The following is a 27814-nucleotide window of genomic DNA, read 5'->3' as shown; positions in this document are numbered from 1 at the left end:
TGCCCACGGCACGCGCTTAGAAGCCGGTTGTTTTCGAGGGCCTTTCCTTGGGCTCCATAACCACCTGCCAGCATGAGCCTCAGGTCCCCCTTTCCCTCCCAGGCCATGCTCCTCAGCGCCCTGGGAGGCAAAGGAAAATGGAGACCAAGCTCCCTGCCTCTCCACCGCCTCCATCATCACGTACCTTGGTCTGGTGGAAGGTTTTCTAACATAGCTACGGGTGTCAGGGAGGGAGGAAGCCTGAAAGCAAACAACAAAAAGCATTCTCCCCCTTACTTTTTTCCACCATGTAAAAGTGCTATTTAGGAGTTATGCCTTACTTTTTCTTTCTATAACAGTTTTATGGAGATAACTCACATACTGTATGATTTACCCTCTTAAAGTGGACAATAGGCTTTAGTAGATTTGCAAAGTTGTGCAACCATACCCAATACAGGGTTCCAGAACATTTCATAATCCCCGGCGAAGCTCCCATTCCCATTATCAGTCATCCCCCGTCTCCCCGCCTTCCAGGATCCTGGCAACCATGAATACCCTTCGTTTCCATGCCTCTTGCCTTTTAATTAATTCTGTCACAAACATACTGGCAACCTCTATTCTGCTCGGAGCTGACCAGGCGTTACATGGCCCTGCTCTTACAGGCTCCCAACAATATGTGCAGGTTCCTCTGGGAGGAGAGCAGAGAGACGCTTGGAGCCCCCGAGGTGTCTTACAGTCTGGGAAGGGTTCCTGCTGCCCTTCTGTCCTTCACTTACTGAGCTCAAGTTGTTTCCTGCCCCTCCAGTTGCAGAGGGGCTATGAACCAAGCCCACTGACTCACAGGCCATTTCAAACAGGCAGCTTTTTGAAAAATGTTTACTTTTTAGAGATCACAAGCCGGGGAGGGCTGGACAGATGGGGACAGAGGATCTGAAGCAGGCTCTGTTCCTACAGCAGTGAGCCCAATGTGGGGCTTGAACTCATGAACCGCAAGATTATGACCTGAGCTGAAACTGGAAGCTCAATGGTCTGAGCCACCCAGGTGCGCCCAGAACAGGTGGCTTTAAACATGGAAACAGGTTATCTACCTGGCCAAATGCTGCCTCAATTATCCCAGTCGTGCACCACAAACGTCAAGAAAACTCCTGAGGTCTGACCGATCTGAATTCTGGAGGCCTAGGACCAGAGCTAGAGCTGATAAGCCACAAATCAGATGTGTGTTTTGTTTTTAACACATGCAAATGTTACCAGACTTCTCCTGAGGTCTTTCTGCCCCCAAGTTTCAGACACAGGCCTTTCTCTTTACTAATACTTCCACGCAGGACAAGATGCAAATAGAATGACGTACACACAAAGGCTTTGTGAGGTCTAAGTTGTTGTCCTCCTCATGCCCGCCCATCAACACGGGCCTCCATCGTGCACCTGTTTCCGTCCACAGTGAGGTGTGGGCTCTCCTTCAAAGCCAGTTCAGCACGTTCTGGGTGACTTTGTGCGGGCCCCTCCCCCATCCTGCAAGACCGTTATCGGTGTGCTCAGCTCACTCATCTTTCTCCCTATGAGTTCGCAATTTCTCTGGGGAAATAATCAGAGCAGCATTTAGCTGGGCTAAAAACCTTAAATGGTTCTAATTTGAAACTCTCTTACTGCTGACGGTTCCATAACTCAGGGTGGTTACAGGCTCAAGGAAATGACAAGACAGTAGGGAGATGTGACTGCAAAGACATCAAGGCCAGTACAGAACGAGTGTGGAGCCCAGAAGCAGAGCCGCCTGCATGGACACAGACAGGTAGCATGACCTTGGACTTGTACCACATGGGGGTCTTTAAAACAGAGAGAACATCAACTGCCTCACAAAGTACCTCCAACACTTTGGTGGCCAAGGAGTTCAGGAATGCGGAGCACTTAGAAAGCTTCTCGAGTTCTAAGACACTGTCCCTTCCCGGCTGACTCTCCTTTTTCTTAAAAAGCCTTCCCTGGATACCTGTCCCGGGGTGACCCTGATGGGGGAGGAGTGTGCCCGTAGCAGACCAACCATCTGCTGAGAAGGGCTCCCTCATGAGCTACCAAAGGGGCATGTACCCGTGTCCTTCGGCCACGGACCTAGCACCAACTGTGGATTCCCTTTTCCATGGAACTCTGTGCTCTTAGAGATAAAGTCCCTGCATAAAAGCCTCCCTCACATGTAGAAGGAAAACTTTCCAAGTGAAACTAAACAGAATATGTGATTCGTTTCCCAAAAGTAGAATTTAACAGAACTTCTTTATTTGGTAGGAATATCTGGATGGGAGGTTTTTTGTGGCCATGTAAAAATTAGGGCAGACCCCTCTATAGGACCACAGGGGGTCAGGATTTCCGCTTGAGGTGCTCCGCCACCATGAGATCTCCCTCCCTCATCGTTTTGACTAGTCCTGCTTCCTGCGGGATACAGAGCTTTATGCCTTCTCTATAAGAGTTTTTATACATGTGCTACCTTCTCTGATAGACTCTAGCCTCCATTGGCCGGGTGAGGATACATTTTTAAATTTCTTCACACCTATCACGGTATCTTTACACACACTTACATTTTAATAGAATAAGTGTTTTCCTGACCAATAAAATGATGGAATCCCAATGTTAAACCTTTTCTCTCTTACTGGTGTTTTTCTCCAAAGGGGCATTATTGGCTTTGGGGCAGGACAATCCTTTTGTGCTCAAATGGACACAAAACATCTTCAGACCATTACCTGCTACTCCATTCACTGAAATATGCAAAGATGTTCTCATTTGCAAAATGTTTATTCTAGAATATAGTGTTAGTCTAGACAACCATCTTGAGAACCAACCAACCCTGCCTACCATCTGCCTCTACAGTGTGAATCCACTGCTTCTGCTCCCACTTTTTGCCCTCAAGTGGCCCTCGACATGTCCTCCCCTACTCGCAGTATGGCTGTGCGGATTGCTGGTCGGGATGTATTCTTTAAGCCAATCCTGGGCCCAGCTGCTCTCCTATTTCACATTATTTGTGGGAGAAGAGCTCCTATCCTTAGTCTATTACTAGGTCCCAACAGTGGCCTCAACCCTGGGCTATGCAGAGTTATAGTGGCCTCAGGGACAGAAGGCACACTCATCCCTGCTCTCCCTGGATTTGGACTCAAAGCAATTCTAATCGCTGGTGGGAATGTAAAATGGAGCCTGGCTGAATGTCCTGGACTTCAAGGTCATGCTTCCTCTGGAATAAAGGCCTGTTTCACCCTCTGTGCCCCTGGCCTGCTAGGGAGTTGTGTAGATCTGGTAGAGTAGTTGCAGCTGGGGGGTGCGATTGCTCCTGCTAAGAATGGGGGAGATCAGAGGCAGAGGCAAGGTCAGATGGATGCTTCCTTGTAACAAGCTCCAGGCTCCAGACAGCACGTGGTAAGCACTGCCGCTGTGAGTGGTGGAGCAGACACAGCATGGTGACATTTCAGTCATCTAGACATCGGACATCTAAAGCCCAATACCAGACTCAACATTCTACATGGGGGCACATTCTAGAGAACATGTCTCCCTGTGAGGTCCTCAATGGATGAATGTGTACAAGACGGAGTGGATCCGTCAAAGTGGTAGCACTTGGCACTTCCCTTCTCTTGGATAGATTCCCTCAAGCAAGATTGGCTGGATTAGACCAACTCCAGGAGTCCCTTTAAGACCAGGGTAGGAGGCTCTGTGTCACACAGTCTCTACAACAGAAGGCCACCAGGAAACACCCCTGAAGATGGCACATCAGATCATCACCAGGTGAAAATGGGGAACATATTTGCAAGTCTTACCTGATAAGCATCTAGAAAACACAAAGGACTCTTATAGCACCAAAGAGACAAATAACCCAATTAAAATAAGGGCAAAAAAATCTGAATGCTTTTCTGCCAAAAGGATATACAAATGGCCAATAAGCACATGAAAAGATGCTCAACATCATTAATCCTCAGGGAAATACCATCAAAATCAGTGGGATACCACCAGACACCCACTAGGATGGCCATAATAAAACAGACAACATAAGCGTTGGCAAGAACACACAGAAACAGGACGCCACATCCATTGCTGGTGGGAATGTAAAATGGGGCAACCACTGTGGACAATGGTCTGGCAGCTCCTCAAAAGGGTAAACTGAGTTGCCATATCCCAGCAACCCCACTGATTGCTGAGCCAGCAATCCCACTCCCAAGCATGTAATCAAGAAAAATATAAGTACACGTGTACACAAGAATACATACACGGACATTCACAGCAGTATGATTCATACCTGCCAAGAGGTGCAAATAATCCAAACGTCCACTGATTGATGAATGGATAAAAACATGGGGTCACCTTACAATACGACGGCATTAAACAACATCGAAGAATGAAGTTCTGGTACATGTTAAAACCTTGACAATACAAAAGGCTACTTATTATATGCTTCCATTTGTAAGCAATGTCCAGAGTAGGCAAGTTTATAGAAAGAGGAAGTAAGTTAGTGTCTCCAGGGGTAGGAGGGGAAGAGGTAGTGACCCACAAGTGCGACAGGGTTTCTTTCCCGGGGCCTGAAAACGCTCACAATTAGTAGTGATAGTTGTAGGATTTTGGGAATATAACAAAAAACACTGAATTGTGTACTTTAAAAGGATATTTTTATCATAAATTATACCTCAATTTAAAAGAGTCAACATGAACAAATGAGATGAGGCATGGTGGGGGGGCTCTGTAAAGTAATTCAGCGCATACAGGATTTGTCATAATTTCAGCACGGATATTCACAGAGGGCTCCTTGGTGCAGAGGTAGCAGGGTGCTCACCCACCAGTCGCACCGCCCCTGGAAGCCTGGATTGGCTTTCCCTTTTATCCCCCACCTCGGTCCTGGGGATACCTCCCAGGGGAACACAGGCTCAGATTTTGAGGTGACCCCAGGTCTGAAGGTTGCTAGGCATTGCTGCAGAAGGAATGAAATGGAATTTTTCCCCATTGGCTCTGAGCTGCAGCCAATATACAAAGCGAGGAGCAGAAAATCTCATCAGTCCCAGCACTGCTCAGATACAGATGAGTGTCTACAACAACCAGTGACCGACACGTGCCTCTGAGGGAGGGTTTCAAGGCAGACAGCCTTCACAAACAGGCTCCCCTGTGGCTATGATGTGCAGCCCCAGTGGAGAATGTCTGACACACTGTGGTCCGAGCAAGTGAGCACAGCTCTCAGGCAAAAGAGCCTGAATTAAAATCTTTAAGATCTTGAGAAAGAGAATGGTTTCAGTCCAAAAGTAGTTCATTCTTGGTGGGCTTTTTAAGATTTTTGAGAGAGAGAGAGAGAGAGAGAGAAAGAGACAGAGAGAATGTGAGCACNGGGCTTTTTAAGATTTTTGAGAGAGAGAGAGAGAGAGAGAGAGAGAGAGAGAAAGAGACAGACAGAGAGAATGTGAGCATGTGAGCAGGGGAGGGTGAAGAGAGAATCTCAAGCAGGCTCCAAATCTAGCGTGGACCCCAACATGGGGCTCAATCTCACCACCCTGGGATCATGACCTGACCCAAACTCTAGAGTCAGACACTTAACCGACAGAGCCTTCGGTGGGATTTTTAATAACAAGGCAGGTAACCATGTGCCTGTTTAATCACGATTAAATGGAAAGGTGAACCACACTACCTTCTCACGACTCCATCTACTTCCTCAGTCCTGTGCTGTTCCGTCTACACAGGGCCGAGGGGCTGGAGGAAGGCAAAAGAGAGGTCTTTCAGAAGGCACCACAGAGTTTTTCTAAGGTCAACAGGAGATGCATGGAAGACTTATGATTTTTTTTTTAAATATAAACATTGCACATTCAAGCACACTCCCCCTCCCCAACACACGTGTTTGGGTTAAACGGAGCGTGCTTCACAAATCCCCTGGGACACAAAGCTGCTGTGAACCTCCCAGAGGAGCCCGAGGGGGGCATGGGAGCCAGGTGATGGTGGCCAAGCCTTCCTTATCAGACAGGGCATTTATTACCATGCTTTATGTGCATGATAACGGACATACTTCTTAGCCACGGCAGCACATTTCAAATTGAATGATGTATTTTCATTTTAAGTCAGACTCCCAAAGCACCATAATTATCAGAGAGAGAAGGACAGACAAGTATACTAGAGCCTGCGGGTGGGGCGAGGGCACTCCCAAGAGCGACTGCCGGCCTGCCAACTCCACATCCAGCCTCTCGGGGCTTTAGGGGCACAGGACACGTGTCCATTTCAGAATAGGGCTAAGTGGCCTGCTCCCAGGGCACCAGTAGACTGAAGTCTTTGCTGAAAAGGTCTGCCCTCCTCATGCGCTCCTGGGGACGTGGTCCCTGGACGTTTTATTACGACCATGACCCTAGGCCATGTACCATCTTCCTCCTTAGCGTTTTCTTCTCCATAAAGAGGCATGTGTCCTTTGATCACTCAAGTTGGAGACACAGAGGAAAATGTTCCAAGTCCTTATTCCTCTCATCAAAGAGGCCACTGAAGTTTTCTGTGAAAATAACTGTGCAAAGTTGGGGTTATCTGACAAGCTAAACCAAGTGAAGTCACTTTGCTGTGTTGGGTCTTAACGCCATGGAGGTGAGCTCTTTTGGAAATGACTCCCAATCCACTCGGGTCTCTCTGGGCTCACAAAGGTCTCCCCACGTCCAGGTGACAGAATGACTCCTCAGCTTTACATTCCAAGGTAACACACCCGAGTCCATGGTACTTCCTTCCAAAGCTAACCCCTCAATGGGTACCCAGGAGCTGGAACCCCTCACTTACTTGACCCCCAGACATGCCTATCTCCTGGATGAAGCAGGAAGGGTTTTGTTTAAGCAGTGAGGTGGCTCCAAATGGTTACCCTGATTGGCAGATACAGAACAGGCAGGCAATGGGTGGAGTCAGGAGGGTATAAGTGTGGTAGCTTTGCCCCGCAGCCCTCTCCCCACCCTCAGCTTTCAAAGAAAGGGCACCCTGGGCACTGTGGCTGGGGAAATGGGATTAGGATCTAAATGGATCAAGAGGCTTGATTCAGCTCTAAACCAGCACTAACAAAAGGGCCAAAAAACTATGGTGGCCTCTTTCCAAAAGCTAATATTTTGAATGGCGGTTTGGGGAGAGAATCCTCTGAGCCTTCAGCAAAATCTGCTAAGACAGCAAAGGTAAGGCAGCTTTCTGGGTCTAAGCCCAAATGTTTAAATCACAGCAGTATGTGACATTTTTTTGTGACACCGGAAAATCCCAGTCTTTCCTTCCTTCCCTACACTCTCCACAATACTTGCGATTATGAAAGAGGTACAGATGCCCCTCGCGATCACCCCCTTGAGAGAGGTGCAGAGCCATCAGGCAGGCAGGGAAAGACACCCGCCAGCGGCCCACTCAGAGGCAAGTCTGCAGGCATCTCAACTTCACGGCCACCTCTGATGGCAGCCAGGTGGAACGAACGGCAGGAGATGCCGTTTTCCACATGGGTCCAAACACTTGGAGGTGATGCACTCTCTCAGCTGCCAAGGAAGAGGTTGTCTGGATGAGGAGAAAAGCCTATCTGGGATGCTAAGAATGGAAGGTTGAGCAGGAGGAGGATGGAGGACTGACTGGCAGAGCAGGCGTCTTCCCAGATCACTGCGCAGGGGATGTGATCATCCCTTCCGTCCTGGACGCGGCGCCGCTTCTCGGCTGGCAGCACCCTCCCCTGGCTCCCCCACTGACCCAAGGCCTCTGGAGCCGAATCTCCCCGCTTCCTCTTCCAGCTCCGAGAACAGAGGATTCTGTGCTGCAGCAGCCAACCAGGAGTGCGGGGGGCGCACGCTGTCGCTCTCATTTCACAGCGAGGCTGCGAGCAGGCACGTGGGGGAAGCCGAGGTGGCAGGACCTCGGCCTGAAGCATGGTCTAGAGCTGACCACATCAGACCCAGACTTCTAGCTCCCTCCTGGACGTTCTCCAAGAGGTTCACAACCAAACAACACACTGTGTTAGAAAGTTCTTGGCAAAAACACGTGGCTCCTTACATACAGAGACGGATCCCCATGGTTCCACCTGCCCTTGAGTAGCTCACTTTCACACATGTCCCTGGTTCTGTCTTCCCGGGCTTGGCATGGTCCCCGTGTTCAGCCTCCCAGGCAAGTCCTCCAGCAGCACTGTTATGTGTTAGGAACAAAGATGGGTGCCGGGGCTTCTGGGCTCCCCTGGAGGCCACTGTGCTGCACCGTATGGGTGCGGCAGTGACAACCCATGGTCCCTAAGTTTCTTGTACAAGGACCCTCAACAGTGTTACAGGGGACACACTTTAGAGAATTCTTAGACTGACCTTTTCAATTTCTTCAAGAACTCTGCAAAGCTCTTTCGAGGTGACCAGACACTTTGGGATTTCAAAGACAAGGCTCAGTATTTCCGGCATAGGCCTGTTTTACCCAGATAATTGCACCCGTAAGCATGTAGTTCCTTGCTCATATCTCAATGAGTGATAAAAGTGTTATTAAATGTTTAAGCACCCAGCACCGTGTGGAGGACTGGAGAGGCATCATGTCATTCATTACAAACACCGATGATGTAAATACTTAGTGATCAGGGAACGCAGGCTCAGAGATTAATCTACTTGCTTGAGGTTATCTGGCCAAGGACAATGGGAGCTGACCATGGAAGCCAGGCCTGACTCCACAAAGGCCAAGGCTTCAACCACCAGCCTCCTCTGGCTCTGGCCCCAGGCACAGTTCTGCAGTCTGGACTTCTATTTATAAGTTGGACCAGGCAGGGTGCAGTTTCACACCAAGCCTCAGGTCTCGGCCCAGCCCCAGGGGGCAGACACCAAACCCTACTCTACTCTTCACTCCTGTTACACCTGTTTGGATGGCAACACTCTAACATGGGCAGGAAGATGCTTAGCAACCAGCACGTAGACAGGCAGAGGAAGGCGTGCCTGTATCTTTACTCAACCACAGCCAAGGGCCACCCTGAGCAGTTCACTTCCTTCTGTGAGCCTCATCACCAAAAGTATCTTTTAAATCATGACACACCCAGGTCTATATATAAAGCCCAAGTAAGGACACACTATAATATCCCTTTCTACCACAGATTGCCATCTTGAATTTTCCATCCCCAGTTATTTCATTAAATAAACAAGATGCTGGTTATGATCTATCACACTGACCTCCTGAGCCGCTAGTGGGCTGTGAAGCAATAGCAAGCAACGCTGAGGAAGGCAGACTGTCAGGGAGGCCAACAGAGCAGGAGCTGGGGCCTGGCTGCCTGTGGAGTTCGCTTTGAAGAGCCGTGGCTGGGCAGCTCCCTATGGTCTTTGCCACGTTCATAAGGTGTAGGAACCACATCTGATCCGAATGCTGTGCTTGGAGCAGCCACTGAAAGTCCATCCAGTTGGCTAGACTACAGTTCTTTGAACTCAAGACTGAACTGCTACACCCGTGGCCTGAGCCCCATTCCCTCAATCAAAAGACTGAGGCCGGGCACAGCAGGGCAGGCTGAGCCCTCATCCAAGAAGGGCAAGCAGGGCTCACCTCATTAATCATGGAGTTGTCAGCAATTTGCATTCAGACCCTGGGGTTGAAAAAGGAGATGGAGCTCCAGGATACTCCCTGTCTTTCTTCTGAGCAGGGAGAGAGGTGGTTGAAAAAAATACTACCAGGCTTCCACCCTGGCCAGAGCAGACTGTTGTGAACAATGCCTGAACCTGCTGGGTTTGGAAAAGCTGCCTGGAGGTTGCAGATTAGTGACAGTTCTTTGCTTTCTGGGTCAAATGCAGACTCCTAATTCCATCACTAACTTCCTTCTTGGGTCTAACATTTGGGAATTGTTCACGGCTGCCTAAGAAGTGATTCCTCAACTGAAGTGGCCAAGGGCCGGCTGGAGGTTGCAGGGAGGAGGGGAGGCCTGGATACGTGTCTTCCCTCCTTTCCTGGCTCCCTCTGCCTCCTGACACATATGGGACTTCTTTGGATGGGGGTTCCTGTGGAAACCACTGCAGGCTCTGGGATGCTACCCTGCCCCTGTGCAGCTCAGCTCCATTTCACGGCAGAAAACATCTGGCCTCTGGGACACCGGGACACGGTGTGGCCTCATGATGGCTGCCGTCCACACCCTGCTCCTACTTCAGGCGAGCATCTAGGAAGGGTCCAGTCTCCACACAGCTTCAGCAGACATGAGGTGGCTCAATCACTTACAATGCAAGTTAGATCTTGATAGTGGTTTTAACTGAAAATTATATCCTCCATCATAGATTGGATTCTATTTTAAAAGGTAAAGGGGTCCATTGACAAATGGATGGACAAAATATGGTCTATACATACAACGGAGTGCTATTCAGCCATAAAGAGGGAGGGAATTTTGACACATCTACCAGGGTGAACCTTAAAGACATCAGACTACATGAAATAAGCCAGTCACCACCACTGTAGGACTGCAGTTACATGAAGAACACGGAGTCGTCAAAACCATAGAGATAAAGTAGAATGGTGGCTGCCAGCCGCGGGAGGGTGGAGGGAATGGGATTTAGTGTTCAGCAGGGACAGAGCTTTAGTTTTGCAAGATGAGGAGAACACTGGAGATGATGGCATAAATATGAATTTACTTACCATCACTGAATTCTACACTTCAAAATGATTCGGCCAATAAATAGGTGCATTTTATCACAGTAAAAAAAAAAAAAAAAAGTAGTAAAGGGAACAAGGTGGAAGGAAAGGAGAAATCAATCCCCTTTGCAACCGTAGCGAGCTCGATGCCCAGACCAGCACTGTTGACTTCCATACCTCTCAGGCCAAAGTGACGTTCTTCCGCCGGCATCCTGCTTATTAGACCCTCAGTGTTTGGGAATGTTCTGGAGGATGGGTCTCTGGCTGACGGCATGTAAACAGGTTTCCTAGGGTGCCACACCCTGCCCGCCCCCCCCGCAGGACATGGCTGGCGGGCATATTACCTGGAAGGGTAGCCGGCCGCACTGATCCGAATGGTCTCCAGCACCCCGCACGCCCGGAGCTGCTGCACTGCTCTCTTCGGATCAAAGCTGCAAGACAGTAAGACAACCCGTACGTGGCCATGCGGGCAAAGAAATGGAACAGGAGGGAGGGAAAAAGGACTTCTTCTTGCACTGGGAGACAGACCTTCATGCACCTTGAGTTCAAGGTCAGGGGACAAGCACAGACTAAAAGTCACTAACCGGCAGGTGCGTGAGTGATTTCAGCCCCACAGTTCTATGCAAGTTCTTGTTCTCACCTGGGCTGCATCTCTTCTTTGCTTACCTGAATTCTGTCCACCCTCCAGACCCTCCCCTTGTTATTTCCATCCACAGGGGCACCTGTGCTCATTCAAAGGCCAAAGTATAGACACTTGCCACCACACACAGTATTTGGCTCAGGAGTTAAGGGGGAATTTCAGGCCAGGCAAACATGTATTTGAATTTTGACACGGTCCCTTACCAGCTGCATGTGTAATCTGGGGAAAGCAACATCACCTCCTTGGGCCTCAATATCCTCACCTATGAAATGGGGATCATAGGAGTGTCCCCTTTTCAGGGTTAGTGCGAAGATTAAACATCATGGCCCACAAAAGCAGTTAGACCAACACCTGACACCTGGCACCTAGCATTGTTAGCTGTTATCACGACAGCTGCCCAGGTACGATAAAGAAATCTATTTTCCCATCTGCCTTCAGAGATGTGAGCCACATCTTCAACAACTCATAGCCCGCCCCCCCCACCAGTGCTGTTTAACCCTGAAAATCCAGTATTTATTCCAATACCTAAGTTGAACAGGATGTTGTAGAATCAGACATGGTCTGGGTGGAGAGGCTCCACCCTGGAGAAGTGTGTAGAAGCAGCACGTGAGAACCATGGTAGAAGTGTTGAGAGTCCAGGGGGAAAGTGGTCAGCATTGGCTGGGTAATCAGAGAAGTACGAAGTATGAAGCTAGACTAGAATTAATCCCTATTGGGGGCACCTAGGTGGTTCAGTTGGTTAAGCGTCCGACTTCGGCTCAGGTCATGATCTCATGGTTCGTGGGTTTGAGCCCCACATCGGGCTCTGTGCTGACAAATAGCTCACAGCCTGAAGGCTGTTTCAGATTCTGTACCTCCCTCTCTCTCTCTCTGACCCTCCTCTGCTCACACTCTCTCTCAGAAATAAAAATTAAAAAAAAAAAAGGATTTAATCCCTATTGTAGTTTGCTAAGACCCTTGCCCCACTCAGAAGAGATAGGAAGTAAATGCTCCCTTTCTTTCTGGCTGTCTTGGCTCAGCTAGAGCCAAGGGCCAAGCGTCCTGCTCTCCTTCCACTCTGGGATGTAGGCAGGCAGCGCGGAGGCCCAGCTCCCAAGATCTCACTGGCTTCAGCACACACCTTGGCCAAGCTGTCAGGCAGAGAGAGAGATGGGGAGCTTCTTTATGTCTAGGACCCCAGGGGGCTGCCTCATGCCGCCTTTGTCTGTCGCCTCCCGGACAAGCCTGGATGTCCTCTTCCCAGCAGCTTCTGGAGCTCTGCGGGATGGGTCAGGGCCGGAATCGGCCACGCCCGGACTGGCAGCTCTCCACTAGAGACTTCTTCCCTCACCTCTATTTGTATGACGTGCTCAAGTCCTGGCGCTGGCTGTTCTCTGACACCGAGAACCCAGAAGTCCATCGAGGCAGAAGGCTGGGTCAGCAGGCACCTTCCAAGTGACTGGAGACGGTGAGCTGACCTGGAGTCCAGGAACTCTCCGTGTTCCAGGTCAGCCCTGGGGCTCGGTGTCCTGGCAGTCACCCACACCCTCCCCCTGACCCCCCTCAAACCTGCCACTCTTGACAGCCAGCCCCTCCATAGTCTGCCTGATCCCTCCAGCCCCGGGATGCCCTTGACATTTGAGCATATACGAGGGGGCACTGGAGTCTGCACAGACCTGAACAATAGGACCGTTACTTCGCAGGAGCTGACTTCTTTTTTTTTTAAGTTGACAAAAAGCCACTCAGTGGAAGAGCTTATAAGATGAAAGAAAACAAAAGGAAACCTAAGTGTGGAGACTTTTGCTAAGTTATCCCCCGTGTAGCTTTCCTGAGGTGTCGCCAGAACGCAGCACAGTTCTGGGATCTAAGAAAAACCTTACCCAATACAGATGGGGTGGTAGTGAGGAGTCTAAGCAGCAACATGGGACAGAAAGGTTTCTTGCAACACAGGCTCTGCTGTTTATGAATCTGCTTTTCTCATCTCCAAGGTGGCCAGTTGGGCCCGGAGTTCTGAATGCACGGTGGATGCGCCTGCGCCCCGGGGAGGGGTTTTGTGGGCTGCACACCTCCCCTCCCAAGGCTCTCCGCATCCGTGTTCTCCAGGTTAGGGTCTGCTTCCATCTGCAGGGGGTGGGGGGGATGGGCAGCACACGTGGCCAGCACACGTGACCCCTCATCCTTTGTGGCTGGAGGTCCGCCTGCGGTTCTACCCACACTCACACTTTCCTCCAGGTTGCCAGAGTTGGCAACATTCTCTTCCCTGTGGGATGGGGACCAAGAGCAAGGGCAAACCAGAAAAAACCTGGTACAGCCACCAACAGCTAGTGCCCCTCCAGGCAACACACAATGTCTCCGCAGCTCCTTTTCCTCACTTCTCCGACAGACACGGAGAATACCTGCCCAACTGTAATTCGCTGGTTTGTTGCAGTGATAAGTGATAGGAAAGAACACTATTAGGAAGTAAGCAGGCGCTACACCAAGAAGATACCACCATCCCCTGTCCCTGTTCGCATGCCCCAGGGGGCCCGTAAAGCCAGCCAGCCTGCCTTCTGTATCTTCTCTTCTCTCTTCAGGAGTCAAGAAAGCTCACGGTCAAAGGCATCTCTTCCCCAGCCTCACGGCCCGTGTTACCAGGGGACCGGGAGTGGAAAACCCGCCCTCTCACCTGCTACATTTTGGAAGACTACAGTGAGGACAAGAGACACTTAACTCCAGACTGAAAAAAAATCACCAAAGATCTACAGGGTCGAACCTGCTGAAATGCAGGGTTTTCCTCTCTCCTCCCAATAAAAGTGCAGCCTCAGCAGAACCAGAAGTTACTTCCTTCAGGCTCTGCAGCGTGCGCAGTCATACCTGAGGACCCCGAGCCGAGCCGCTCAGCAGTGTCCGCTGCTGAGAGCAGGGCGCTGGCGCTCCCCCAGCCAGCGACCCCAGATTTCTCACACTCCCCCCGGCCACCTCCTCCCTGCACTTAACCACCTCTTGCTGCTCTGCTCCTACAGCGCTTCCACGCACCCACTGACCATTTCTGTGCTGCTGGCACTGATCTGTGACTGGCAACTCCTGAAGGATGAGGGACAGGTCTCACTGTCATTTCACTTGTCCTAGCCAGGTGACCAGCGAGTAAGTGGGTATGATCATTTTTTTTTTTTTTAAGTAAAGGAAACAACAGAGGGAACAAGCCTTTTCTACAAGAGACGCTGTCAAAGCACTTAGTCTAGGACAGCTGCCCTCCACTGGGGGTGCGAGTTTGTCCTCCAAGGAACATTTGGCAACATTGTAAAGCATTTTAGTTGTCACAATGATGGGGATGATACTAGCAAACTACAATGCATAGGACGGCCCCCCACAATAGGGTATTACCTGGCCCCAAATGTCAAGGGTGCCAAAGTTGAGAAAGCAGTCGTAGAAGATGGGAGGAGGCCCACAGAACTCTCCTTCTAGAATGTCAGTAACATCATAGATTTTAGATGATGTTATAGGTTTTTCCCATGAAAATTTTTTATCCTTCTCACAAATAATCTATATTATCTCCTTGAATTTTTTAATCAGGATGATCATTTTTAACCACAATTAGCAGATGAAGAAATGAGGCCAACAGTACAGGGCTAGCTTGTGGATCAGCCAAATGATCAGTTTGAGTCTAAACACCAAGTGTGCTGACCTGGGTCAGTATTCTCCCCACTTTACTAAAAGGATGATTTCAGTCCTGAAGGAAAATGAAGGTCTTAGAAACATGGGCTGTTAGGACTAGACACTTATTCTGAAAACCCCCAGCATCTCATCTGAGGGGAGGCCCAGAAAGAGAATCCCACACGTGGCAGGCACCAGGTTCTGAGGACCCAACTGCCCAAGGTTGCAGCTGGTTGAAGGCAGAGCTGGTGCCCAGCCCTCAACTCTCATCTCTGGGGCCCCTGCACACCGCTCCTGCCCTTCACACATAATCAAAGTCTTTCATGCATGCTGCCCTTCTAACAGTATCTCTTCTCCCCGAGTCAGCTGGTAAACAGATGCCACACCGGAGGAATCCCTAACCACTTCTGGGAAATTTGGAGGAAAGGAGAAGCGTCAACAGTCAGCGTGCTTCAAGGAAGGCTGACTCGATGTTGTCTTCCTGACCTTTTCCAGCACAAGGCCCATCTGAGCACAGGTCAAATTTTACGAAATAATAGGAACAGCAAGGGGTAGTTCAGATACTCACTCTGAGTTGCCAAAATAATTATTTCACAGAAAGAAATTATGCTAGGTCCAAAAAAGAAGTCAGAGAGCTGGGACTAAGGTGCTTTAAAAATTTAGAATTATACTTCTTCTGGCCAGAGGACATAACTTGCGTGCTGGCTCATGGCAATGGAATGAGAGGCTGCAGAATTAAGGGACAGACTGTTCTAGAGGCTTGGGGGAGTATATCAGGCAAGCAACAGAGTCTAAAACAAGGTGATGGAAGAGAAAAGGGAGACCAATCTAAGAAAATTTCATGTAGACTCTATGGGACTTTGACAATGACTGGACACTGGGGAGTAAGGAAGAGGAAAGAATCAAGGTTTATGCTATTCAATATGGTAGCCATCAGCCAGCTACAGGCATTTGAATGTAATTAAAATGACATAATTCAGTTCCTCAGTCACAATAGCCACATTCCAAGCACAGAATTGCCACACATGACTTGTGGCTACAATGCTGGACAATGCAGATAACGGAACAGTTTCATCTATCATAGAAAGTTCTATTAGACAGTACTGGTCCAGAAGGACTCTGAGGTTTGGTGGTAGGTAAATGAGTGGTCAGGAAATGATTATGCCATTTGCTACATAAGCGACCAAACCAAGAGGGACCGTATCTGGAGGGACAAGGAGTCTGGCTTCAGACATGCTGGATGTGAGCCAATGAAAATGCAGCAGGCATTCAGAAATACTAGTCTGGAATCTGGCAAAAACCAGAGATGAACACAGATACTGAACAGTCACTGCTACATAGATTCGGGTGGGGTCAACCATGTGGGCATGGATAAAGCTGGAAGACCATTTCCAAGATAGGGGTAGAAGTAGAATCGAGGCCAGAGAAGGCTGAGGAGTGGGGTGGAAGGAGGAGAACGGGTAGGAATAACTGGAAGCTCAGTAGTAGAAGGTGTGCGAGAAACGGGACAATCTTCATATCTCGCCACTCGACATGTCACCTGAGGTCATGTCTCCCCACCCAATGGAAGAAGTCTCCTCTGACCACTACAGCTACCCTCCCACCTTGGAACTGAACGTCTGCTCTGAGACACAGGCACATTTGCATTTAAGGACATGCTTTTATGCAGTTCTCTAATTCCTCAACACCACTGTAGACTCCGTGGGATTAGGGGAGGTACCCCTTCATCCTGTTGAATCCTGCTAGATAGCACACAGGTGGAGCTTGGTACATGTCTATTGGCCTGTATTCAGCACGGAAACCATCTGTGAGGCGTAAGAGTAACTATTCATCCTGCTGNNNCTTCGCGCCCCCCCCCCCCCCCCCCCCCAGCCAAGGTGGTGTCCCTGTCATTCCATCTGAACTTGTAAGGAAGCATGAAGAGGCCAGGCTTCATGGGCCTGACTCCAACCAAGAGGCGGCTGGCCCCACCCACGCAGGCACTTACTGGAAAGGGAGCTTCTCGTCGTTTGGCTTGATGCAGCGAACGTAGTGTGGGGTCGTGGCATTCAGGGTCTCCATGAGCAGATGCAGGGAGGTACGGAACTGGGGAGACACAAGTCAGCACCTGCTTATTTACCTCTAACATCTTGTACGTGTATAACAGACATTAAGAAACACCCACAGACTGGTGGTGGTACTTGATACTGTTATTGTCATGGTTATGATTAATTTAGGACAAAAAGAAATTCAGAGACTCAGGGTCAGAGTCTAAGCTGACACCCCTGCCTTGCTGTAGATCCAAAAGCAAGTCCCTCCCACACTGACATTAGGGCTCCTCGAACCGCACAGGGAGAGCCCACCTGCTGACATGTCTAACTCAGCGTGGTAGATCAAAGGAGATGAAAGGCCGGTCAATAATAGGAAATAGGACAGAGGTCATCATGACGACTGGAGGCTGGTGATTCCTAAACTTGTGGCCCTAGAGCTCCAACATCCGGTGCCTGGACATCCTGGAAGTTGTTACAGCAGAGTGAGATGCTCAGAACAGGCAAATCCTCTGCAGCAGAAAGGCAAGTGGCTGCCGGGGCTTGGCAGGAACTCCCTTCTTTTGGAAGACACACTGGACATAAAAATCCCACAAAGAGACACAGAACATGCCTTGGTTTTCTAGCCGCCAGGCTTATCTAGCCCTTGCTCCCTAATCTGCAGATTCTAGACCCTCTCGCCTCTTCTGCCAGGTGTGTGTGGTCCTAAGAGAGGGAATAAATGCACTGCTGGGACTGTACCCCTTCCCTTCCTCTTTCGTGTCTGCTCCCTCTAGAGGGGGCTTCGCAGTTTCCTTCTTCAAAGGGTACATACGGAGCAGATGTTGAGGCTACTCGAGCCTCCCTCTGACTCTGCCTCCATCCTTCATCTGCAGAGAGGCCTGCCCTGCCACACGCACCCCTACCCGCAGCTGCCTGACACAGGCTGACCTGGTGGCCCACAGTTTTCTTGTGCTCCTTGTTGGAGACTTTCAGGGGGGGTCTGGCGGAGCGAATGTTGATCTTTGAGGACGAGCCTTTCCCGGATGCAGTGGTGGCAGAAGCAGAGTCCTTGTCGTCATGAAACAAGTCAGCCACTAGTGGGAACTAGAAACAAGCACAGGAAGAACACTGAACACAAGATCTCTGACTTTATGGTGCTCTGACTCTTTCAAAGTAGCTTTTCCAGTACATACCCAAGGGACCTGCCAACACACGTGCACACAAAAACTTGAACATCCAAGTCCATAACTACATTATTCATTGCAGCCAGACTGGGAACACTATAAATACGGATCAGCTGATAAATGGACAAACCGAACGTAGAAGCTCCGTACAATGGAATACTACTCGACAACATAAAGGAAGCAAGTCCTCATATGCACTACAGCATGGACGAACCTGGAGACCATGCCAAGTGAAAGAAGCCAGACACAAAGACCTTGTAGCGCATGATTCTATTTACAAGAAATGTCCGTTGAGCGGCAGCCAGGGGCTGGGTGAGAAGACAGCAGAATAAGTGGTGACGGGTACAGTCTTCTTTATGGAGTAATGCAAATTTCCTAGAATTTAGAGTTTCTCCTCTCTGCTCATCCCGAGAGGCCCATCTCTCAAGGTCTAGCCCTGCATTCTCCATGGACTTGCCCAGATCACTCCCTCACATCTCCATCATGTTTGTGAGCTCGAGCCCGGCATCGGGCTCTGTGCTGACAGCTTAGAGTCTGGAGCCTGCTTGAGATTCTGGGTCTCCCTCCCTCTCTACCCCTTCCCCACTCGTGTTCTCTCTCTCAAAAATAAATAAACATAAAAAAAATTTAAAAATTAAAGAAACTAGATAGACCGGTTCATCCATTCACTTACCAATGCTTAACTGACCACCAAATATGCAACAAAAAAATACTGTGCATGGGGCTGGGAACAAAAACAAATAGCTTCTTATGGATCATTGGGTTTATGATCTAGCATAGAAGTCTAACTCTAATCAATTAACCCCACAATTAAAAGCTTAATGACAAGATGATGAGGATCCCAAAGGAACTAAACAACAGAAACCCATGACTAAATCAGGGCCCCACAGCAGAAATTAGGAAAGACTTCTCTTGGGAAGGGAAGTTTGAAGTAGTGCATTATTAAGAGGGCAGGAAAGCATGCTAGGAAGTATCTACACATCCAGGGAACTCCTCTATCAGCCAGTACAGCTATTGGACACACCGCAAGGGGAAAGCAAGGACGAATAGCTCATACAAAATCCTTGGTTGAAGATTTTGGTCTTCATCCTGAAAGCATGGGAAACTTTTTTTTTTTTTTTTTTAATAAGAGCACTTACCATTTACAGAGCACTTCCAATGTACAAAGTATATATGAAAATTTACTCAATTCTCCCAATAACCACTTGGTTATTACAACCCATTTTACAGAGGGGAAACAGAGGCTCAGGACACAAGATCACAGAGCTAGTCAGTGGCAAAGCCAGGATCTGCACACAGACAGCCTGGCTCCGGAGCCCATACAGCAGTGGGGAGCAGTGAGCAGTGCTCTCCTGGGGGAAGCTCTACCTAGCTGCAGCATGACACAGAGACTGAAGTCCACCGTAAACGCAGCCCTAAGCAGAGCAGTTATGAGACACAAGAGCCAATAACCCAGCAGCTACCTGGCATGTGAGGTGCTTCAGAACAGTGAGCTAGGGTCAGGAGACCCTTTAGATATGACTCTGTCACCTCATTAGCTGTGTGACCCATGGCAAACCTCTTAACCTTACTAGATATCAATTTTCTGATCCATAACAATAAAGGAACTGAGTAAGAGGATTCCATTAAGCCTAACCTAGACTCCTGCAATTTGTATCTTTAATCTCTTACTGTTCCCAGGCTCCCTCCCTTAAACACATAGCTATGTTCAAGTTCCTTCCATGCCTAGTGACCTCCCTGGCCAGCTGGCTCTCCCTCCGCCCCATCTCAGGCAAGTGGTCCAGGGACACCACCTTCTGTCATCCTTCCTCAGACCTGCTCCAACCCATGTATGGAATGGCCCCACACTGCATCCTGCAGTGCCTTCTGGGGACCCTACTTGCCAAATCCAGTGGCTGGAAGGGGTACAGCTTCACTCCTGGTCCTCCTTGATGTTGTTGAAGGGCCCACACCTCCTCTCTGAGGCCAGCTTCCCTTCCACGGGCCCATCTTCCTGCACATCTCCCCTTCCTGTTGCTGTTTTCCACGACAGTGTCCTCACCGTTTATATTTTCTAACACTGGTTCCCTGGACAGTCTCCTTCATGCCAGTGGCTTCAACTACCCCCCACTGAGCCTGTCTCTCCAGTCTTAATGCTCTTCCACACCGAGGACCCACAGAGCCAACTAACTGTTCCATATCTTCCTCCTTGTGGGTATTCCCCTGGAAACTCCAAATTTGACATGGCCCAAACAGCCCTCACCCACCAACTGCCCCCCCGCCCTGCGTAAATTTTTTTTTTGAGAGAGCACAGCAGGGAAGGGGAGAGAGAAATGGAGAGCACGGATCTGAAGCGGGCTCTGCACTGATAGCAGATATGGGGCTTGAACTCACGAACTGTAAGCTTGTGACCTGAGCCAAAGTCGGACACTCAGCCAACTGAGCCACCCAGGGAACCCCAACTTCCCAAATTTGTATTAGATAGCATTTCCTACCCTAATAATTACAAAGCTCTGTCCATGGTTGGGGTCCAGCAGTCCTTAATCACCAGAATGCTGCTGCCCTCGTTCAAGCCTACCCAAGCTCCCTCAGGTCACTGCAGGTGCCTAGAATTTGAATGCCTTCCTCGAGATACACCTGCATCCCAACATATTCTTCCTACAAGCCAGAATCTTCTCCAAATACAAACGTTGTGTCCAGCAACTCCTCGTTTAAAGATTCGTGGGTCCTGAATGATGATGGCAGAAAGTCACCATCACACACAAAAACTGAGAACATGGGGAGGGGCAAAAATAGGAGAGACTGGGGGATGGGGAGAGACCATTTGGGCACAGGAGGGATGGGGGATCTGATGCCAGAGAGAGAAGGCACATGTGAGGAAGGGTCAAGTGCCCAGTCAGACTGGCGCTGAGAAATTTCCACAGGGGAATAATTGGCAGCCAAAGGCTGGCTGACATTTGAAAGACATCACAGATTCATTCAGTCTGTCATGTCTAAACAAAATACTAACTATCCTAGCTCACATACTTTCTGAAGTGGATTTACAAGATGTTTGAGTCAAGGGTAGAAGTTCCCACATGCATGATTACACTGTTTCAGGAGTCTAATTCACAGAAACCATGAATATGAATAGTGGGTTTTTTCCTCTGAAAAAAATCTATTAACTTCTAAGGCCAGGAGAATGTATTAAAACCACACAAGGAACTGTGAAATCAGATTAAACAGTAGGAATACTTTAACATTGAAGCCCCTTTCTCTTGCTCCAATTAGAAGCTCCCACACTGGTCCTGCGCTATAATTTGGGAAAGAACCCAACAAAGGTTTAGTCTGGAGAATATGCAATTTTAAAAGCATGTTTTAATTCTATGTCTTGGTTCTTGAGGCTCATTGGGAAATAGTGGGCTATCTGGGATGGAGAAGGACAGGAGTTTGTTGGAACATCAACTCTAGGAAAAAGGGGTAGGTGTTAGGTTCTTCTCAGAACTGTATAAAGATCCGAGAACATACACAGGCATCTAGTTCAGCCGCAGGGCCATGTGTTCAACCTTGGGCTGTAGGCAGCAGTGAAAGAACAGACATGAAATACTGATGAGTGTACCATCCAACCCCAGAGACCCAAATGGATACTGCTCCCTAGGGCTGCCCCATCCACCCACTGGGACAAGGGACCTGGGCTAGGCAGGGACATCCTGGTCTCAGCAGCATCGCAGCTATAAACCAACTTCAAGTCTCAATGAGTAGTTACACCAAGCTCTTGCTTGATTAATAATTCCCTCAAAAGAATGAATTTCCGAGAAAGCTTTTCTGTTTAATTGACTAACTCCAGTTATGCTTTACAAACACCGGAAAGTCTATTTATGAGCTGAGCGACTAATAATGTAATGACAACAATTCATGTAGGGCAGCCCTAGGGAACGGCATCCATCTGGGTCTCTCTGGAAATTTGCTCCCTCCAACTATGAAAACACTCAGATAGTACCTTCAAACAAACTAAGCACTTGCCTGATATTGTCACTTATTTCCAAGTGTCCACAGATACTGGTGTGGGTATGCTCTGCTATTTAAGTCTAAAGATAGATTTTAAAAAGCCTGAGGCAAATCTATTTGAAGAGGATTTAAAAAGTATGAAAATACCTTTTAAAGACCATTTGACAGTTTAAGAAATATGTCGATTATAGCTATCTACATAGCTGTTACCTTGGAAATAGTGCCTGTTCGCTTCCGTAAGAACATAAAATATCGTCCCTTTAAAACAGACGCATGAAACTAAAATAAAGACATGCTCGAATAACCATTTGATTAGAATCTCTTGGCTAAAACCTTATCTTTAAAACCTTGCTGTAAACCAGGTTTTAAAAAACACATTTTCTTCTCGAGCAGTTCTGTCACCTGGCCAGTGCTACTCTTTGGGGGAAAAAAATCTATTGTTAGTTAAACAAGTATTTCATTTATAGGAGTTTTAAATGAGCTCTGAAGGAAAAGCCTCAGTACTTTTTTTTTTTTTTAATGTTAAATAAAATGGAGGACTTTCCTATACTGGAAAGGGGATGATGATAAGGTCTTATCGACTAAAGAGTTCTCACTTACATAGTGACTGTTTTTTTCTAAATATTGGGGGAAACATTTTAACTACCAACAGCAACTGATTTTTACATAGGAAGCACTCCAAATATCCTTAAAGGTGTTTAAAAATTCTGAGGTTTCTGGGTGGCTCAGTTGGTTAAGCGTCTGACTTTCGGTTTTGGCTCAGGTCATGATCTCCCAGTTCATGGGAACATGCCCCATATTGGGCTCTGCACTGACAGCACAGACCTTGCTTGGGATTCTCTCTCTCCAGCTCTTGCTGCCCAACCCCCGGCTTGGGCACTGTAGGGTGCTCTCAAAATACATAAACTTTAAAAAAATATATTTAAAACAAATTTTTTTTAATTCAGGGGACCTGAATGGGCAATTTTCCAAAGACACACAAATGGCAAACGGACACATGAAAAGATGCTCAGCATCACCAATCACCAGGGAAATGCAAATCAGAACCACAATGAGATCTCCCTTTACACCTGTGAGAATGGCTAAAATAAAAAACCCAAGAAATAACAAGTGCTGGCAAGGATGAGGATAAAAGGGAACCCTCATAAACTGTTGGTGGGAATGCAAACTGGTGCAGCCACTGTAGAAAACAGTATGGTCATTCCCCCCCCAAATTAAAATAACCACATGATGTAGTAATTCCACTACTGGGGATTTACTCACAGAAATGAAAATGCAAATTCAAAAACTAATTGTTTACAATAATTTTTGAGGGTGTGCAAGGAAGGGAGGGAGAGGGAGGGAGGGGGAGAGAGAGAGAGACAGAGACAGAGAATATCCCAAGCAAGCTCTGCATTATCAGTGCACAGCCCGATGCAGAGCTCAAATGCACAAACCAGGAGATCATGCCCTGAGCCAAAATCAAGAGTCAGACACTCAACCAAGCCATCCAGGCACCCCAAAAAACAATACTTTTTAAATAAGCAAATGTATTTGCTAAAAATGGACCGTGTCTGTAACCTATAAGGAACATACCAGCGTGGAAACAATAGACACATATCCATGATCATTCCTTGAGGAGTTGAAGTTAAAGTACTAGAAAGAAGATGTACAGAGAACACACACGGGCCTTGTCTGAGGTGTGCCATTGTGACTCTTGGACCTCAGGGACTGCCATGGCCCAGAGTAGGTGGTTTGGGGCCAATATGGTCTCCCTCACCTCTGCACCATACTGGTCTCAAGATCCCATCTGCTGGGACTGGTGGAGACATGGCCTCACGACGGTCTGCCTGGAAACACTGCCCAGCATGGCCCTTGTGGCCGGGCAGATACAGACAGACTCCCAAGCCTGCTGCTCATCACTCTGGCCTACGCTCAGTGCTGCCTGGCCTGAGGAGATCTTAAACATATGCTCCATTTGAGGGCTTTTTTCCCCCCCAGAAAAAATACTATTTTTTATAATCAACACTGGGAGGGAGAAAACTCCATCTTTAGTACTTGAAACAAATCAGTCTGTTAATGTCATGTTTTAAAGAAGTATTTCCTAAGTCTATTTATAGATCTCCGATAGCTGAGAAAGCAATTAGCTACATTATAACCTCTTAGGTGGTATAACTGGCTTTACTAATTACATTCTCATTAACACTGTTTTATTTCGCTGCTCTTGGTGGGAGTTCTTTAAACATCCCTTTGGCTGGTAGGGTACATGGGAGGGAGTCTTCCATCCAATGCTGCTTGAGTATTTACAATGATTTCTTAATTTCTTTTTTTTTTTTAATGTTTTATTTATTTCTAGGAGAGAGAGAGAGACAGCATGAGCAGGGGAGGGTCAGAGAGGGAGTCACAGACTGAAACAGGCTCCAGGCGCTGAGCTGACGGCACAGAGCCCGACGCAGGGCTTGAACCCACAAACCGCGAGATCATGACCTAAGCGAAAGTCGGACACTTAACCGACTAAGACACCCGGGCGCCCCAATTTCTTAATTTCTTATCAGAAGTACCACACCAAAGAGAAAAGCTAAGAGGAGGGTGCAACTGGGTGGCTCAGTTAGTTAAGTGTCTGACTTTGGCCCAGGTCATGATCTCATGTTTATGAGTTTGAGCCTGTGCTGACAGCTCAGAGCCTGAAGCCTGCTTCAGATTCTGTTTCTCTTTCTCTCTCTGCCCCTCTCCCTGACTTGTGCTCTGTCACACTCAAAAATAAGCAAACATTAAAAAAAACAAAAAAAGGAAAAAATAATAGGTCTCACATAAAATAAAAATACTTTAAATAAAATTATGAATTTACGTATGAGATTCGAGATTCATTTATGCTTAGGGAGATGAAAACCAACACAAAAACTGGGCATTAACTCCATGCCATAGGGCTTTGTATCCTTCTAGCTAATTTTCTCTTTGTGATATGGAGTTAGAAACAAACCTTACAGGACTGCTGTAACAACAAGGTTTTAAGGATAGAGGCTCAATGAACAATCAGCTTCAAAACTGCTACCATGACCAGTGCTGCCAGACGTGTCCATCTGTCCCAAGGATTTAAAGCACAGTTGGAACCACTCTTTTATTTGTAGCCGTGGTCTGTGTCGGGCCCATCTGTAGGTTTACAGTGACCTAATTTCAGTCTTTGCTTTCTACCTTCTGCGATGTCTGGAATGGGCTCATGGTGGAGAGTTCTTAGCCCCCCTCCTGCTGCTGCTGGCCACCATCACAGCACCTGTGAGGGTGGGCTGGGCTAGGGATTGGCAAAAAAGTCCTTGATTCTTGAGAAAGATTAGTCGGTGAAGAAGAAAGCTGGAGTGTTGTAGGTGGGTAGAGAAAAGAAGGACCATGATCTTCTGAGAGTAGATCACAGACCTATCCTATACTCCCAAATTAGGATTATCTACAAATGTGATGTGCATGCTCTGAACCATTGACTTCACTTCTAAAAATTTACCTGACCAATATAATTGTACAAAGTAAATATATATGCAAAGGGTATTAATCGTAGATTGTTTGAATTATCAAAATACCAATCGTTTAAAAAAAGATATAGTCACAGAGATATAAAAAGAGATATAAAATCAAAAAGAACTATGTATAATGGGATTCATTTCGATCTTACAAAGATGTACCAACATGTCTGCCTATGCAGAACGGTAACTGATGAAAAGGTGGGTCCAGGAATGAATGGCAGGGAATGCTTTATGCTATTTAAATTTATGAGTCCATATTTCTTTTTTTTTTTTTTTACGTTGTTTTATTTATTTCTAGGAGAGAGAGAGAGAGACAGCGTGAGCAGGGGAGGGTCAGAGAGAGAGGGAGTCACAGACTGAAACAGGCTCCAGGCTCTGAGCTGGCAGTCAGCACAGAGCCCGACGCGGGGCTCGAACCCACAATCCGCGAGATCATGACCTAAGCGAAAGTCGGACGCTTAACCGACTAAGACACCCAGGCGCCCCACCATATTTCATTTCTAATAAAAACCCAGTACCCCGAAACTAACATGACACTCCTCTACAGAAAAGGAGCTTAAGACCACTCTCTCTGGGAGGGCCTGCTTATAAGGTTGACCCTTCATTGGGAAGTTGGATTTTGGGAGGGTTTTCACCAAACTCAGGTAAGAATGTTTCACTGGGAGAAGAGAAATAATAAAAATCAGGGCAAAAATAAACAATATAGAAACCAAAGAAACAACTGAACAGATCAATGAAACCAAGAGTTGGTTCTTTGAAAGAATAAAATTGACAAACCTCTAGCCAGGCTNCAATATCCTTGATGAATACAGATGCAAAAATCTTCAACAAGGTACTTCCAAATCGAATGCAACAGCACATAAAAAGAATTATCCACCATGATCAAGTGGGATTCATTCCTGGGCTACAGGGCTGATTCAATATTCGCAAATCAATCAATGTGATACATCACTTCAACAAAAGAAATGATAAAAATAATATGATCCTGTTGATAGATGCAGAAAAAGCATCTGACAAGATACAGCATCCCTTCTTAATAAAGACCCTCGAGAAAGTCGGGATAGAAGTAACTTAAACATCATAAAAACCATCTATGAGAAGCCCTCAGCTATCATCCTCCTCAACGGGGAAAAACTGAGAGCTTTCCCCGAGATCAGGAACACGACAGGGATGTCCACTCTCACCAGTGTTGTTTAACATAGTGCTGGAAGTCCTAGCATCAGCCATCAGACAACAAAAGGAAATAAAAGGCATCAGAATTGGCAAAGAAGAAGTCAAACTGTCACTTTTCACAGATGACATGATACTTTACATAGAAAACCTGACAGACTCCACCAGAAGCCTACTAGAACTGATCCATGAATTTAGCAAAGTTGCAAGATACACAATCAACGTACAGAAATCGGTTGCATTTTTATACACTAACACTGAAGCAACAGAAAATCAAGAAACTTATCCCATTCACAATTGCACAAACAACCATAAAATAACTAAGAATAAACCTAACCAAAGATATAAGAGANAAAAAAAAAAAAAAAAAAAAAAAAAACAAAAAAAAAAAAAAAAACCAAACCAAAAACCAAAAAACCAGACACATAGACCAATGGAATAGAATTGAGAACTCAGACCTGGATCCAAAGGCATACAANTGCTCAGCATCCCTCCTCATCAGGGAAATACAGATCAAAACCACATCGAGATACCACCTCACACTGGTCAGAGTGGCTAAAATAAGCAAATCAAGAGACTCTAGATGCTGGCGAGGATGTGGAGAAACGAGCACCCTCCTGCACTGTTGGTGGGAATGTAAACTGGTGCAGCCCCTCTGGAAAACAGTGTGGAGGTTCCTCAAAAAATTAACAATAGAACTCCCCTATGACCCAGCAATAGCACTGCTAGGAATTTACCCAAGGGATACAGGAGTGCTGATGCATAGGGGCACATGTACCCCAATGTTCATAGCAGCACTCTCAACAATAGCCAAAACATGGAAAGAGCCTAAGTGTCCATCAACGGACGAATGGATCAAGAAGATGTGGTTTATCTATACCATGGAATACTACATGGCAATGAGAAACAATGAAATCTGGCCATGTGTAGCAACATGGATGGACCTTGAGGGTGTTATGCTGAGCGAAATAAGTCAGGCAGAGAAGGACAAATATCATATGTTTGCACGTATAGGAGGATTAGGAGGAACTTGACGGAGGAACAAGGGGGAGAAGAAGGGCGGAAATGGTGGGGGAAAGGGAGAGAGGCAAACCATGAGAGACTCTTGAATGCTGAGAACAAACTGAGGACAGATGGGGTGGGGGGGAGGGGGGTGCTTTTGGGGATGAGCACTGGGTGTTATGTGGAAACCAACTTGACAATAAACTAAAA

At 47.5% G+C, this 27814-nt stretch overlaps 1 protein-coding gene across 1 annotated transcript in view; it reads right to left on the bottom strand.

The window, feature by feature from the left end:
* The window catches only part of MYO5B (myosin VB), a 307312-nt gene that overhangs the window by 69641 nt on the left and 209857 nt on the right, over positions 1 to 27814 (bottom strand). Inside the window, exons 15-17 of the mRNA XM_077777644.1 lie at positions 17740 to 17895; positions 16770 to 16867; positions 10875 to 10961 (exon numbers count right to left, since the gene is read on the bottom strand). Of these exons, the coding sequence (XP_077633770.1) occupies positions 10875 to 10961; positions 16770 to 16867; positions 17740 to 17895 (341 nt within the window). The remainder of the gene's footprint in view (positions 1 to 10874; positions 10962 to 16769; positions 16868 to 17739; positions 17896 to 27814) is intronic.

This window comes from Crocuta crocuta, unplaced genomic scaffold (assembly GCF_008692635.1).
Source record: "Crocuta crocuta isolate KB4526 unplaced genomic scaffold, BGI_CrCroc_1.0 scaffold36, whole genome shotgun sequence".
Lineage (NCBI taxonomy): Eukaryota > Metazoa > Chordata > Mammalia > Carnivora > Hyaenidae > Crocuta > Crocuta crocuta.
The sequence above is the reverse complement of the archived record's forward strand: the minus strand, read 5'-3'. Positions and strand labels throughout refer to the sequence as shown.